At 43.2% G+C, this 15,172-nt stretch overlaps 1 protein-coding gene across 1 annotated transcript in view; it reads left to right on the top strand.

Moving 5' to 3' along the window:
* The window catches only part of LOC138258915 (fibrinogen-like protein 1), a 98,568-nt gene extending 83,655 nt beyond the window's left edge, over positions 1 to 14,913 (top strand). Inside the window, exons 3-4 of the mRNA XM_069206238.1 lie at positions 842 to 963; positions 12,681 to 14,913. Of these exons, the coding sequence (XP_069062339.1) occupies positions 842 to 963; positions 12,681 to 13,274 (716 nt within the window). The 3' untranslated portion in view covers positions 13,275 to 14,913. The remainder of the gene's footprint in view (positions 1 to 841; positions 964 to 12,680) is intronic.
* Positions 14,914 to 15,172: the final 259 nt, after the last annotated feature.

Here is a 15,172-nt window from a genome sequence, read left to right as displayed (position 1 = left end):
TATAGAATCCTAGCAGCCCACCTGTCCTTTTGTCCAATGTGAGCATTATTGTGTATTGACGCAGTAGCAGAGGAAGCACACGCTTTGCCAGTTCCGGGGTGTAGGCAGTTATCATGGGATTGCGAGTGTCGGCTGGATGAGGTAGCCAGATGGCCATTTAAACACAGAGTGAAATTCTAAAATAGAGCAGTTCCACTGAATGAACCACTACTGCACAACAGCACAAAGTCTCACAGTCATTAACAAACGCTGTGTTATATAAAGACCCTTTCACACAAAATCACATTTCACACCAGTCAATAGTAGTTACACCTCACATGTAACTTTCAGGAAGGATAGCTGTTATTCCAAAAGGACAGGACGCAAAGCGCTAATACTCCTGCCTCATACTTTTGTACAACCATTTGTAAAGTCATTGACACAGTGCTTATTTTAAGCCAGTGTTTGCCAGTTCTTGCCACCACCACCTAATTCTCAATACTGACACTTATGAACGTTCAACACATGGTGGCACTGTTTGTCTATTTTTCAGGTGAGCAAATGAACAATGTTTACCAATGCATTATACATTACAAATTGCTAACACCAGTCATCTAGGCCATATTTTATAGGTTTGGGTAGCCAGGATTAGCCTGAACTGTCACAGTTGTAGGAATGTAATGGTTAGTAGTTGTGTTGGTACTGGCATTGGCAATGGGTTGTGCAAGCTGTAGTGGCCTTCTGAGAACGGACATGGCACTTCTGTAGAAATAAAACACAGCACTGACCTCTATAAGTGGGGGATTAAGGTTTGTTGCCTGTGTGCTCCTCATACTCATCCCTCTTTTGCTTCCTTGTGCAGTTGAATCTTCTGAGAAGTCTGACAGATCCTTCCCGCGAGACTGCGCCGAGATTCACAAGCAAGGCATCCGAGAGAACGGGATCTACACCATCCAGCCCATCCCACAGAAGCAGCCTTTTGAGGTACCTGTCACTCATCAGATCTCATGTATTCTGGTATCTTTACACAGCACCATGGCCTATAGGGAGGCAGCCCCAAACTCTGCGGTCCCCAAACTAAACAACTCTTGACCTATTGGTCACTGAAAAAATGAGTCTCATGGATTTTGCTCCCTTTGTGTGTTTACAGTGTAGGATCGAACATCACTGGACCAGTGTCATTCCAACATTGTGATCCTCATTTTTCCATACTGACTTACTCAGTATGTTTTCCTGTGTTGGAAAATCATGAAATGTGTCCCCTGGCAGGTGCTTAAGGTGTTATCTGTTGTTCACCAACAGACTGTTGGGCATACACCCAAAGTGATTATTGTTGGCGAGAAAATCATTAATTTTATTCCAATTATGTCACAGTTATTCCTATTAAATGACTAAAAAAGTTGTATGCATATTGTTTGATTGGCCAGAAATCAGCTAGAGTCTTCTTATGATGCAGGATGTGTTAAATCCACATCCCCGTAGCTATCCGAGGTACCATTAACTGCGGGAGTGCAGTAAATCACACTGCATTAACCGCTCACAACTCAGCTTCTTCTCCTGTCACCTATTGACTTTGTGCGCATCTTTGACCATGTACAGCACTAGAGAAATAGCACATACTTACATAATATATTTAACAGGCATTCTGGGATGAACCCTGAGAATGACCTGAGAAATGATAGGATGGCAGGAGGAATTCCAGGGCTGATTCCACTGGTAAATCCCCGCTATACCCACTTAAGCTGAAATCTGCAAGGAACTTAAGTTGGCTGTGGACCTCATGATTCCAGGTTGGGCAGTGATAGGGTTACTATCCTTAACTTGAACTACAGTCTTCTCATAATCAGGGCATTTGTGTTCTTCACCTGCAGAATGAGAAGAAGGACCTGGATTCTCCCTTATATCAAGTAGTCATTGGCCTTTGGAGGAATGTGGCCCCTCTGGAAAACACCTGAAAAGGTTGTGGGCCCCCAGTGGAGCAGGGGATGCAGGGAACCATATTACATCTCTGCTAGGAGCGTCAGCATTCTGCAAATGTTTAATTCTGCATAGGTTTTACAGCTTAAACAGGTGTGAGTGCTGTGAAAAAGTATCTCTGTGTGCAAACAACAAATTGCATTGGTGAAGGCAACATAAACCAGGACACTTTGTGAACTCCAAGAATGGCAACAATAGAGATTTTCCCATATTTATTTAATTCTAAAATATCTTATCTTTTTCTGAATTAAAAAAATATTGTAAGATTAAATCTTTGGGCCTCATTATGAGTGTGGCGGTGTTCAGACCACCACACTCATGGTTGAGGTGGGACCGCCGCATTCCAGGTGGTCTCACCACCACATTACGACCCTGACGGGTGGGGCCACCTAAAGACCTCCGTCCCCGCCAGGAACATTGTTCCCGATGGGCTGACAGTGGTCTGAGTTGTGATCAGCCACAGAGGTTCTGAACTTAGCACTGCTGTGCTGATTACAACGCAGCTTTCCACCAGCCTTTCCATGGCAGTCACCCAGCCATGGGAAGGCTGGTGGGAAGCCAGTGCTGAGGCCACAGGGGGGGCATGGGTAGTGCAGGAGGCCCCCTTCCCAGCACCCTCGAAATCTGCACAGTGCGCATTCCGAGGGTGCTGTTGTGCTGCGGGATTGGTTAAGAGAGCCAAGAGCAATACCATAGCACTGTTCCTGCCAGTCCGCTCAGTGGGGAAATTGTAATACGATTGGAGGGGGGGGGAAATGCAGTCGGCATGACGGCAGAGTCCTTCCCGAGTCATTGGCGGTACGTCATAATCATTCCCTTAATAAAGTGTAATTGAATTATTTTAATTAATTATGTACACCATGTTTGATAGTTGTTAATAAATAATAAAACAATTAAAGAATGAATTCAAAAGTAAGTTCATCATTCCATATAGTTTTCTTCTTTTGTTCTACATTTACAATAAATGTATAAAATTAATTTATAATAATATTTAGCATAAACAATTGTGACTAATTTTTTCTAGTTGAAAAAAAGTTTTTTATGTTTTCATATACTTTACCATAGGAAGACTGTGTAGCTGGGCAGAGATCTCCTTATGTTAATGTATATAGAAACCTAAAAACATTTACATTTTGAAAAAGCAAGTGAAAATATTTGATGCTTTAATTTTAATTGTAATTTTTAATTTTATATATTTTGTGAAACTAAATCAAAAAAATCTATTACAGTGTTACCTTAATGTTGAATTAAATAAATACATAATTTTAATAATTTAAATATATTAAATTAAATTACAATTATTTTTCTGAAGTTTAAATTAAAAAATAAATGAGATTTTACTAAAATTCTCAGAGGAGGAGACATGTACAGTTAGCAGATCATACAAAATGGAGTTGTATATTGCTCATAGTCTGTAAGCACAGAATTCTGGTGGTAAATATGACTGTGCATACTGTAAAGCTCTCTGATGCCCTAGGGTCATGTTCACGCTATAGAAAACTCTCAAAATAAAGATGAAACAAAGAATTAATGAGGTGGGCCTGGTTCACGGGCAGGCGTTCAAGATAACAGTGGATGGAAACTGAACCCGTTCAACCCAGAATCAAGGGAGAAGTCCAAGCTGCAATCTGCCCAAGCTGGAATCTGGTCCAACATAGCTATAACTCTTTTAGGAGTAGAGAGGATCTTTTCTATAATTTCCAGTTCCTGTTTTTATATTGGCAGAAGAATCCTGGCTCTCTTTTATGTTTGACCTGTCAATTAAAGGCTGGTTGTCTCACTTTATATGCCTTGAGGGCTGACAGCAGCCAGTCAAATGAAGTCTGACTCCTTGTTTAACATTACTGCAGAGCAGGAAAGGTGATGAAGAACTTAACTGTCTCTCAAATGTCTCTAACACCATAGAATTATCCCAAGGTCGCATCTTCCCCATCAGGGGCATTCGGGATGCACTCTTACACCACTGCTTCCCAAGTCCTTGTACGGTTGATTGTTATCCCATCCAAGGAAGATGTGGCTAGACAGTCCAGACTGAACTGCCTCTTTCAGGGTCCCGCTCATGTGGTCTCAAGCAATAGCACAGTCCAACTGCGGTTGACATACCTGGCCAAAGATTTTATTGCCAGGTACATTTATAATCAGACAATAGAATGAGAAATGTCTTCAAAAAATGTATTTTCAAATAATTTGGGCTCATGAAGTACTTAATTCCCTTTATGGGGGCTACACAGATAAATGTGTGTTGTCTGGACACTGGTGCAAAGCGATGCCCAGCTCCTCAATTAGATTTTTCACCAATCCACAAATAAGTTGAACAATACAAAAAATAGTAAAGTGCCTGAGTTACCCAGTAGTTTATGGAGACTGGGGTGGAGGGGGAAGGAGGGAGTATTTTAGCAAAACAACGGATGCCTCATCTACCAACCTCCCGGTTTCCTGTCACATTTAGAAAAGCAGAAACCCTTGATCTGATGGCCCACCTGCCACTGAGCTTCTAGGTCACATGACTGCTGCCTTGGCCTACTCAGGGTCTGGCGACCATCACTCTTTTTCTGTTCCTGGATTTCCCAATCCTCACCTGTAGGCTTTTAGTGAACAGTTCACACCCAGAAGCAAAGTGAAGATGTGAGTATGCCCTTTTTCACTAAGAGATTATTACTCCAGTATTGGAACTTTCATAGATTCACATGCTTGAGTAATTCCCTGTCATCAAGATGGGAGTCCCCCGGTACCTTATAATAACAATATAATGCTACAAATATAATGCATTATGGCCCTGTGGCCTTCACTTCTGTAGCATATTTTAGTCTGTTTAGAAAAAGAGACTAAAGATTGGTTTCAACCAATCAGGCTGCTCCTTCCTTTAGAACACTCCTGTGAGTAACTCCAGTCCCTCAAATTTTCTACTGCACGTTGTGCTAGAGGGTCTCCACTGAGCTTTGCTCAGTCTTTTTTTACCTAAATTTCTGTACCTCACCAGTTTTCTCTCTTACACCAAAGATTTTTGATGGTGTTCTATCTGACTTTTTTTTTGACCAGCCATGTCAGATAAGGAGGAAAAGAGTCTGTTCAGAGCCTGCAAGACCTGTGACGAGGAGAAGCTTCACTTTGAGGATCCTCATAAGAATCACATTTAGGGCCTCATTATGACATTGGCGGCAAATGCCGCCTACCGCCACGGCAACGGCCGTCAACATACCGTTGCCGTGGCTACTTACCGTCTATCGAATTATGACCATAGCCGGACGTCCGCCAGAAGGCTGGTGGAATTCCTGCTACGGTCATGGCGGCGATGGCGGTAAGGTGGCGCTGCTGCCAGCAGCAGCACCACGCCAGCAAAACAACGTCTACCGTATCATGTTCCATGATACGGCCTGGTGGTGTTTTGCTGGCGGATGCTGCTGCTGGCAGCCGCGCCTCGTCTCCTGCCGGAGGACCCCCTGCAAGCAGGTAAGTTGGGTTCTCCGACAGGAAAGGGGGGTGGGGTTTTGTGTGCGTGTGTAGGGGAGGTGTGTGACTGTGTTTGAATGTGTGCATGCGTGTGTAATGAGTGTGTGCATGAGTGGGTGTGTGTGTACATGCATGTTGTGTCGTGTAATTGTGTGTGTGCCTGGATGTATGTTTGTTGGTGTTGTTGTGAGTGTGTATGAATGCATGCATGTGTGGGTGAATGTGTGTATGCCTGTGTGTGTGGGTGTGTATGTATGTGTGTGTATGTGTGTATATGTGAGGGGGAGTGGGCGAGGGAGGGGGGTGGGGGAGACCCCTATCAGTGCCAGGAAAGGAATTCCCTGGCACTGATAGTGCCTACTGCCCTGGTTTCCGGGGCGGTACAGAAACCACGGAAACCATGGCTGTGGGCGGGGTCAAAATGCCATGGGCAGCCTAGTGACAGCCGCCGGGCTGGAGACTGTAGCTTCCAGCCCTGCAGTAGTTACCGCCGTGGCGGTCGGTGTGTTAACTTGGCGGTTTGGCTTTGGCCAAACCGCCAATGTCATAATAGTGGAAGTATGTACCGCCAGCCTGTTGGCGGTACTACCTCCACTATTGCACCGACCGCCGGGGTCATAATGACCCCCTTAGTGTCTTTATCCAGGCCATTCAGCTAAGGACTGCAAAGTTTGTCAGAATTTTTCTAACAAAACTTTAGAAGACAGGGAAAGGAGGGTGCTGATTTGGCTCTGAAAGTGAGGACTCATCTACATCTTCAAGAAAGTCACAAAAGAGGGACAGGTCCCCTCACTCCCGTTCTTCCTTTGGACTGCCCAAGAAGGCCTCAAAAAAGACCATTCATGGGTTTTATAAAGGCCCCAGTCCTTCCAGAGCTCCTCATACTCACTCACCTTCGGCAAAACATATGGAGAAAAAAGGACATTCTGGGCCTGATTACAACTTTGGAGGACGGTGTTAAACCGTCCCAAAAGTGACAGATATACCACCTACCGTATTACGAGTTCCATAGGAAATAATGGACTCGTAATACAGTAGGTGGTATATCCGCCACTTTTGGGACGGTTTAACACCGTCCTCCAAAGTTGTAATCAGGCCCTCTGTCTCCTCAGAAAGGCTTCTTCTGAACCTCCTATATCACCTCTGAGGGTTCAACATTCTTTCACAAAACCTTCCTCTGCGCCACCTTCTGACAAGACGTAGTTGAGAATCACATTCGTCATCGACACAGTGGACAACAAAAACAATTACAGCAGCGTTGACAGCGCAAACCACAAGCACTGTCTCCAGACTATGTACTACCTCATCTTTTATGGCAATGACAACATCATCGTCAACGGCGTTCTCAGCGTGACCGTCGACATTGAAGATCTCTCTCTCTTTTCACTGTCGATGACAGCGATGACAGTACCACCGTAAACTACCACCCTGCCATCGATGACAGAAAAAATAACGGCGGCTTCCTCATCAAAAATGCTCACAGTTTCCATGATGCCGCTTCAGTTTACTTCATCAACGACGTCGTCGACTGCACCGTCGATGAGGGAGAAAATTAAAAAACATGAAAAAAGTACGTTTTTGACACCATCATACACCTCTCCAAGCAAAGTAACATCCCTCAAATCTGCTTATATGCTAGAGGAGGATGATTCTGATGAAGAAGGACCATTTGGTGTGCCACACAGCCCATCTGAACTGCATGTTAAATGCCAGGAGAAGGAAGAGCGGCAGGATGAATATGAGGCAGAAGTTTATGATCCTCTGGTATACTATACTTCTGAAGAGCAGTATGCATAGCATGAGGAAATGGTTCCTGTACCTGATTCACTTATCTCAGATCTACAACTCATGCTCGCTGATTACAGGAAATATTTTCCTACAACTACCCATGCGCAACAATTAACTACGCAGGCAAGGTCACGTGTAGCTCAACCTTCTACACCAACACAGAGCATTACCAATACCTGAATCTGACAGACATACACCTCAGACAACCCTTCTTCAAGACCCAACAACTTTTGATGAGGACAGGGAGGAAGGAGAGCTCCTAGACAACAACACGGAATGGGATGATTATCTCATACCCATGCAATCCTCTCCTTCTACTCCAGTGGATTCCCCACCAAAGGACATAGGGGAGATCCATAATTTATTGGAAAGAGCGACAAAAAGATTTGCACTTCCTATGCCCACAAAACAGACAGACTGCTTCCCTTACGACTTTAAGAAGCCCTTCCAAAAAAGCGTTAGGTCCATGCCCATCGTCAACTATATTTGGGAGGTGGGCCTTAAAGTTATGAAAAATCCATTCACAGTTACCGCTGTCCTTCCACGCATGGGAAAAAAATACAAGGCTCCAGCGGATGCTCCAGCCTGTCTAACTGGTCACCCTATGCGAGATTTGGTAATCACTCAGGCAGCACAGTGAAGATAAAAAAAACGCTCTGCTTCTATATCGGTGCCCCCGGACAAAGAAGGTAGGCATCTGGCCAACATTGGTAAAACCTTCATTGTTGGTGCTTATTGTCAGGGTGGTGAATTCCTTGGCTGTCATAGACAGGTATGACAGACAACTGTGGGCTGACATCGCACCATACTTAGACCAGCTGTCCGAGGAAGCCAGAGCAGAGGCAAAGAAAATCCTGCGGGAGGGTGAACGTGTTTCTGCAGAGGACATTAACTGTGCAATGGAAATCGCCATTACAGCCTTTCATCAGCTTGCAAAAGCAGCAGTTCATAAGAGGCAAGGCTGGCTTAGATCAACTTCGTTCAGACCGGAGGTCCAAAAAAGATCCTGACTCTCCCATTTGATGGGGAGGCCCTCTTTGGAAAACATGTCAATGGGGCCCTGCAAGCAATAAAAACTGATACAGATACGGTGAAATCCCTCAGAATTCTTCAACTTAGGAATCAGCCCTTTCAAGGTGCCAGAGGGCGAGTTTTCCGGGGTACAGGGGAGGGTTTCAGCAGTACAGCTATCCCTCCTACTTCTCTTCCTACCAACCATTTCGACCATAGTACCCTCAAAAACAACCTCCGCAGGCTGCCTACAACAGACCCATGTCTAAAGGCGGAGCAGAGTGCCAAGGAAAGGACACAGGTCGTCGACAATGACTTTTCCCAAGCTCCGGTTACCAGTGTTTCCTCAACTACCGGACTAGGAGGAAGGATTTCCCATTACATTCGGCATTGGCAAGCCGTAACATTGGACCAATGGGTCCTGGACCTTGTCCACTTTGGTCTCATCCTAGAGTTCCTGCAGATTCCACCAGCAAAACTTCCTCATACCCTCAATCAAAAACATATCCATGTGCTCAAACTGGAAGTGCTCCAGAAGGGAGCAATCAAAAGAGTTCCTGTTTCAGACAGAGGGAAGGGGTTATATTCCTGCTTCTTTCTAATCCACAAGAAGTGGAAAGAATGGGGACCAATTCGCGACCTCAGAGATTCAAATGCATGTCTCAAAAAGCAGTTGTTCCATATGATATCACTGCAAGATATTCTCCCACTTCTGAACCCTGGGGATTATATGTCCACTCTCAACCTTCAGGGTGCGTACTTTCACATCGCCATTCATCCTTTGCACATACAATTTCTCAGGTTCACAGTAGCCGGCAGCCATTATCAATTCAAGGTTCTTCCCTTTTGGGCTGAACTCAGCCCCCAGGATATTTATGAAATGTTGGGCCCCAATTGCAGCATTCCTAAGGAAACAAAAACATCAGGTATTCTCATATCTGGACAATTGGTTAGTGAAGGCTCCTTCCAAACTAGAAGCGCACAGATCAACAACAGCCTGCGTGACCCTGTTTAAAGAGTTAGGTCTCACAATCAACATGAAAGAATCAAATTTTCAATCCTCAAAAACATCACTTTCCTGGGCACAATATTAGACACTTGGCTGAACAAAGCATTTCCTACAAGGGAAAGACAACTAAGACTAATGTAATTAGCAAACTTAATTCAAAGAAAAAGTCTCCTTCAGTGCACCCCTTCAAGTCTCTCTTGAGAATGATGTCATCTTCCATTCCTCTGATTCCAGAGGAATGCGAATGAGACCCTTCCAGGAAGAACTAGATAGCCAGTGGGAACGAGCAAGAGGTTCCTTCGATTATGCCATCGGTGTTACAAGGGCAACGGTCACTGCTCTATCTAGGTAGACTCAGGCCCAAATTTATGGATTTTGTCCATTCCATGGTGTTTGGTCATGGAAATGGGTCCACAGGTACCCTAACGCCCAGGCGTTAAATAATGATGTTAAGCAGACTTAGCATCATTATTTGGATCCGAATCGCACCTGTGCGTTATTTTTGCACTGGGGATAAATATGTCGCTAAGGGCTTAGCGTCACTTTTTGGACAGGAACGCTTACCTTGCATCTCATTGACACAAGGTGGGTTCGCGCATACAGAAAATGACACAAACTCCAATATTGTTACGCTAGACGGGTCTAGCGTCAAAATATAAATATGGTGTTACGTTTGCGCTGTTTTAGCATCAAAATAACTGACGCTAAAACGGAGCAAACCAGGTATATATATATATATATATATGTCCTTCAGAGTCTACATCTGTCAGTCGGTCTGTCATTCCTCAGTCCACTCTCTCCATGGGTCATCACTACTGACGCTTTCCTGGAAGGATGGGGAGCCTACCTTCAAGACCTACAGGTCAGCAGCAAATGGAGAAGACAGCACAAGAGCTACCACATCAATCTGCTTGAGCTCAAGGAAGTACACCTAGCCCTTCAGGCTTTCCTTCCAAGCATAAAGAACTCCCCAGTCCTAGTACATACAGAAAACACAACAATGCACTATATCAACAAGCAGGCGGGACCAGGTCTCTTCTCCTCTCTCGAGAATCACATCGTATTTGGAATTGGTCCATCCTTCACAGAGTGCATCTATAGGCAGAGAACATCCAACCATTAGTGGGAATTGGATCAAGAAACAATCAATCCGATCTTCTCTCAGTGAAGTAAGCCAAACCTTGACCTATTTGCAACTCCCCAGATCACCAAATGCCGATTCTTTGCAAGTTAGGATCACCATCCGGGATCATGGGAGAATGCATTTGTGATGGCATGGTCCGGAATATATACTTATACTTTTCCACCCAATCTCCTCATTCCAAAGGTTCTATTGAAGATCAAGATCGAGCATTAAAGAATACTCCTGATAGCCCCTGCGTGGCTACATCAGCATTGGTTTACAGAGCTGCTTCTTCTCCCTGAGAATCCTCACATTCCGTTAACGACAACACCTTTCCTCTGGATGATGAACAGGGGTTAGGTGCTACACCCAGATCCCAGATCTGTTCACTTGTCAGCCTGGCTCCTGAAGACAATTAATTTGCCCTCTTAGACATCTCTTCTGACTGTAGAGATATACTCGCCAGAGCACACTGCACAAACTAAACCTACCGTCATAAGTGGAAAAGATTTTGCGTATGGTGCCAACAAGCTCAAATTCATCCACTCTCATCATTACCCAAGCAGATCCTTCCATATTTAATGCACTTGGCATGCACCGGAATGGCTCATGCTTCCGGCAACGTACATTTAGCTGCAATATCCCAATAGAGAAGATCTGACAAGTTACCATCTTTGTGGTCTGCTAGAATCATCAAACAATTCCTCAAAATTCTATTTCGAGTTTTCCCACCAGTCAGACCACCTCCTCCATCTAGGCATCTGAACAGCGTGTTGTCACAGTTGATGAAGCATCCATTTGAACCTATTCCCAAGGCAGATTTAAAATTCCTTTTGTGGAACGTTGCTCTTCTTATGGCTTTTACCTCAGCTAGAAACGTTAGCGAGATCTAAGCCTTTATCATTCAGGTTTCTTTTCTACAGTTTAAAGAGGATAGAGTAATCCTTTGTACAAACCTGAAATTTATCCCCAAAGTCCCTTTGGACTTTCACATCAGTTAACCAGTTATTTTAAAGATGAAGATTTTAAAGAACACTTTAAAGATGTTCTTCCGAACCCTACCACTACAGCTGAACAAGCTTTTCACTCTCTAGATATCAAAAAATGCTTAAAATGGTATTTTGAAAAAAACAAAGGTTTTAGATAATCTAACCAGTTGTTTGGGGCATTCAGTGCTCCAAGAAGAGGTCATCCTCTCTCCAAGCAAGGTATTACTAGGTGAATATCTAGCACAATTCACTTCTGCCACAAAGCAGTAGGAAAACCTTTACAGACAGCAACAGACGCTCATTCTATTTGATCTGTATCAATCTCGGCAGCACTGTTTGCTGATGTGCCTCTTTAGGACATTTGTAGAGGTAGAATACGCACACCTATATGAAGCACTACTGCTTAGATGCAACGCCGTAAGGCAGTGGGTCAGCCGGTGTTGAGACATCTGTTCCAGTAACGGTGAGCTATCTTCTTTTTTTCCCACCATCCCAGTATTAGTTCTGCACATTGTCTTATACTTATTGAACACTGTTTATCATGACAACATACAAATATGTACATTTTTTTACTATATAGGAAATATCCAAATTCTTTTTTTTCCACAAAAATATTTTCGTGGCTATCAGCATATTTATATATGGTAATAAACTTTGTCTATGCTTAACATTACTATGTGCTTCATAACTGCTATCTGCTCTCATTCAAGCATGTGCATCTATGAAAGTTCTAGTTCTCCAGTATTGGAATCTTTCATAGATTCACATGCAACCCACCCTCCCCCCCTGATAAGGTCACTGTTCTCTCTCTCTTGCTTTACGTTTGGTTCTCCAGCCCTCGTGCCTTGAAATATCTGAGGGACTGGAGCTTCTCACAGAAGTGTTCGAAAGGGAGGACCAGCCTGATTGGCTGAAACCTATCTTTGGTCTCTTTTTTTAAACAGACTAAGATATGCTACAAAAGTGTAGGCCACAGGGTCTTAATGCATTATGTTTAACATTACATTGCTACTATAAGGTACTGGGGGACTTCCATCTCGATCTTGGGGAATAATTCAAGCATGTGAATCTATGAAGGATTCCAATACTGGAGAACTGCAGTTACCGGTAAGTAACTTATTTTCTTACATTTAAACATTTAAGATTCTATAAAAAAAAAACTCAGAGTGAAGTCAAAGCATAGAAAAGTTTGGTGGTGTTATTAAAAAATGCAGTAATCAGTATTATATTCATTCTTTATGAGTAATGAATGTTAACATGTAAAATATTTCTAAAGCGATTTGGTTATGTTACTGCAGTATTACTCAGAGTAATATTCTCCAATTGAAAGTGTGATTATCTGGCTTTCATCCAGGCATACTGTGATATGACCACAGATGGAGGTGGCTGGACAGTGTTTCAACGTCGCCAAGATGGCTCTGTGGACTTCAACCGCACCTGGCAGGAGTACAAACACGGCTTCGGAAGCCTCCATGGAGAGCACTGGTTGGGCAACGAGAACCTGCACAGCCTCACCCGTGTTGGCCAGCATGTTCTTCGCATCGAACTAGAAGACTGGTATGGCGTGAAACGCCATGCTGTCTACAAGAAGTTCAAGGTCGCCAGTGAGCAAAACAAGTACCGGCTGACGTCCCGGGAATACCAGGGCAATGCTGGAAATGCCCTGAGCTACAGCCGTAACTACAACCATGACCACAAACACTTCACCACTGCTGACAGTGACAACGACAACTATCAGACAGGCAACTGCGGCACCTACTATGGTGCCGGCTGGTGGTTCGACTCTTGCCTGGCAGCTAACCTCAATGGAAAGTACCACAAAGGACGCTACATCGGACTGACTGATGGCATCTACTGGGGCACATGGTACATTTTGACAGATAAGAGGACCAAGCAGAAGTACTCATTCAAGAAGGTGGAGATGAAAACTAGAATACTGCACCCATAAACTAAAAACAATTGCAGCTGCCTATGGAGCTTGACATAGGCAAAAAGGAAAGTAGATTTTTTTATATAATGGTTTTAAAATACATTTATATAATGGTTTTCAAACACATTTAAAATTAGTTTGCCTCCATAATCACAATTCTCATAAAACTATAATAAAGAGAGAAGTGAACAGTACCCATTGCCTGGTCACCACATAATGCCTAATCGAAGAGAAAAGGCTCAGGTGAAACATAAACTGGTTGAAAACAAGCATCTGGTATTGGGTCTAAATAGAGCAATAAAAAGTGAGAAAATCACCATTTTGAAAATAAAAGTTAGAAAACTAAAAGTTTCAAAAGTCAGAAATAAATGGGGAGTGTCTGAAAAAGAAATTTAAACCAAAAAGCATTTAAAATGATTGTGTGTTTGATTCAGACTTAGTGAGGGTTTAGGGTGAGGGTAAAGACCTGCATTAGGATTAAGGTTAAGGTGAGGGGTAGTACTAGGTTAAGAGTTAAAGAAAAGTGTAAGGTTATGTATACTGTTAGGTTCAGGGTTAAGGTTGAAGGTCGGGGTGGAATCTGGAATCTCAACTTACCCACAAACAGGACCTCATCAGACTTCAGATTTATAAGTGTAAAAACATAAAAACCAAGTCCTTTTTCCATCTATGCACCAAGCATCTGGAAAAACACCCCTGTGTCCATCAAATCCGCTCCAAGGCTCCTCCAGTTCAGGAAGGAGTTGGAGACTCACCTCTTTAAAGAACACCACACCACAAGGCATTAACCATCCACAGCCCAGGTTCTCTCCTACTTGGTGACTCTTTGCTTGTTTTTGACTTGTACTGCGCTCCGTTGCCTTTTGGCTAAAATCATATATATACAGTGTATGGGTAAGGTTGAGGGTTAGAGAAAAGTTTACGGTTATATATTCTTTTAGGTTTGGGTTAGGACTAGAGTTAGGCTAAGCGGTAGGATTATGTTTAGAGACAGGATTAGGATAATATATACTGTCAAGCTTAGGGTTATGGTTAGGGCAACAAACTAGAAATGAAGCTATTGCTAATATTGGGCCATAACTATAAGGGGTTGTGACAGGGTGAGCATTGGGGTTAGATATGGGAATTTAGGGTTAGCCTACCCTAAAGCAAGAGGTAGATCCTGGAAAACTATATGAGAAAATTAACACAATTTGAAACTTTTGGCTTCTTATTTTCATTTTCAAAATCAAGGTTGTTACATTTTTATTTTCGAAACGTCAACCTTCCTTCCAACTACCCTGCTTCTGTCATGTCTAGTTATTTTGTTAAAAGTATATATCAGAGACAAGGACCAACTGGCATTTAATAAAGCTCACCCTTTGTCACAAGAGGAAAAACAAATAATTTCTGTTAGGATTGTAATCATGGACAATGAGTAACAAAGCATTCACCTTTGATCACCGCGACATGGTGTTTGTGAAACTTTGATTAGATCTGCGGATACCTGAGTGGCACTAATAAAACCTATCGTCAGTGGAAACCCATGATGCTGAGCCATGTCCATAGTGTGATGGTTGGCACACAGCTTTGTTTAAGAGGCTGCTTCAGCAAACCTGCCAAAGAGTCTGGAGGAAATGTGTATAAAATGTATATTCTATTTTGTATCTGAATTAAAATTATGTTATTTTTTACAAATGGTTCACACTTGTATTAAATCAATGCAGGTTGTTGCAACAGCTTAGCGTTGAACATCATAGTAGAGGAGGTGGAGCAGCATTTGAGATGGATACTCTGTTTACTATTCTCTGGAGCCCAGTCACCTCACCTGACAATACACTTGTCCTCGCCTGGTCAGTTCGCAGAAAGCCTGCTTGTTTTCTCTTTTAAGTTGAGGTCTTTAAATTTTTTCTGAAATAACTATGAACTAGTGTGCA

The sequence above is a fragment of the Pleurodeles waltl genome, chromosome 9 (assembly GCF_031143425.1).
Source record: "Pleurodeles waltl isolate 20211129_DDA chromosome 9, aPleWal1.hap1.20221129, whole genome shotgun sequence".
NCBI classification, from domain to species: domain Eukaryota; kingdom Metazoa; phylum Chordata; class Amphibia; order Caudata; family Salamandridae; genus Pleurodeles; species Pleurodeles waltl.
The sequence above is the reverse complement of the archived record's forward strand: the minus strand, read 5'-3'. Positions and strand labels throughout refer to the sequence as shown.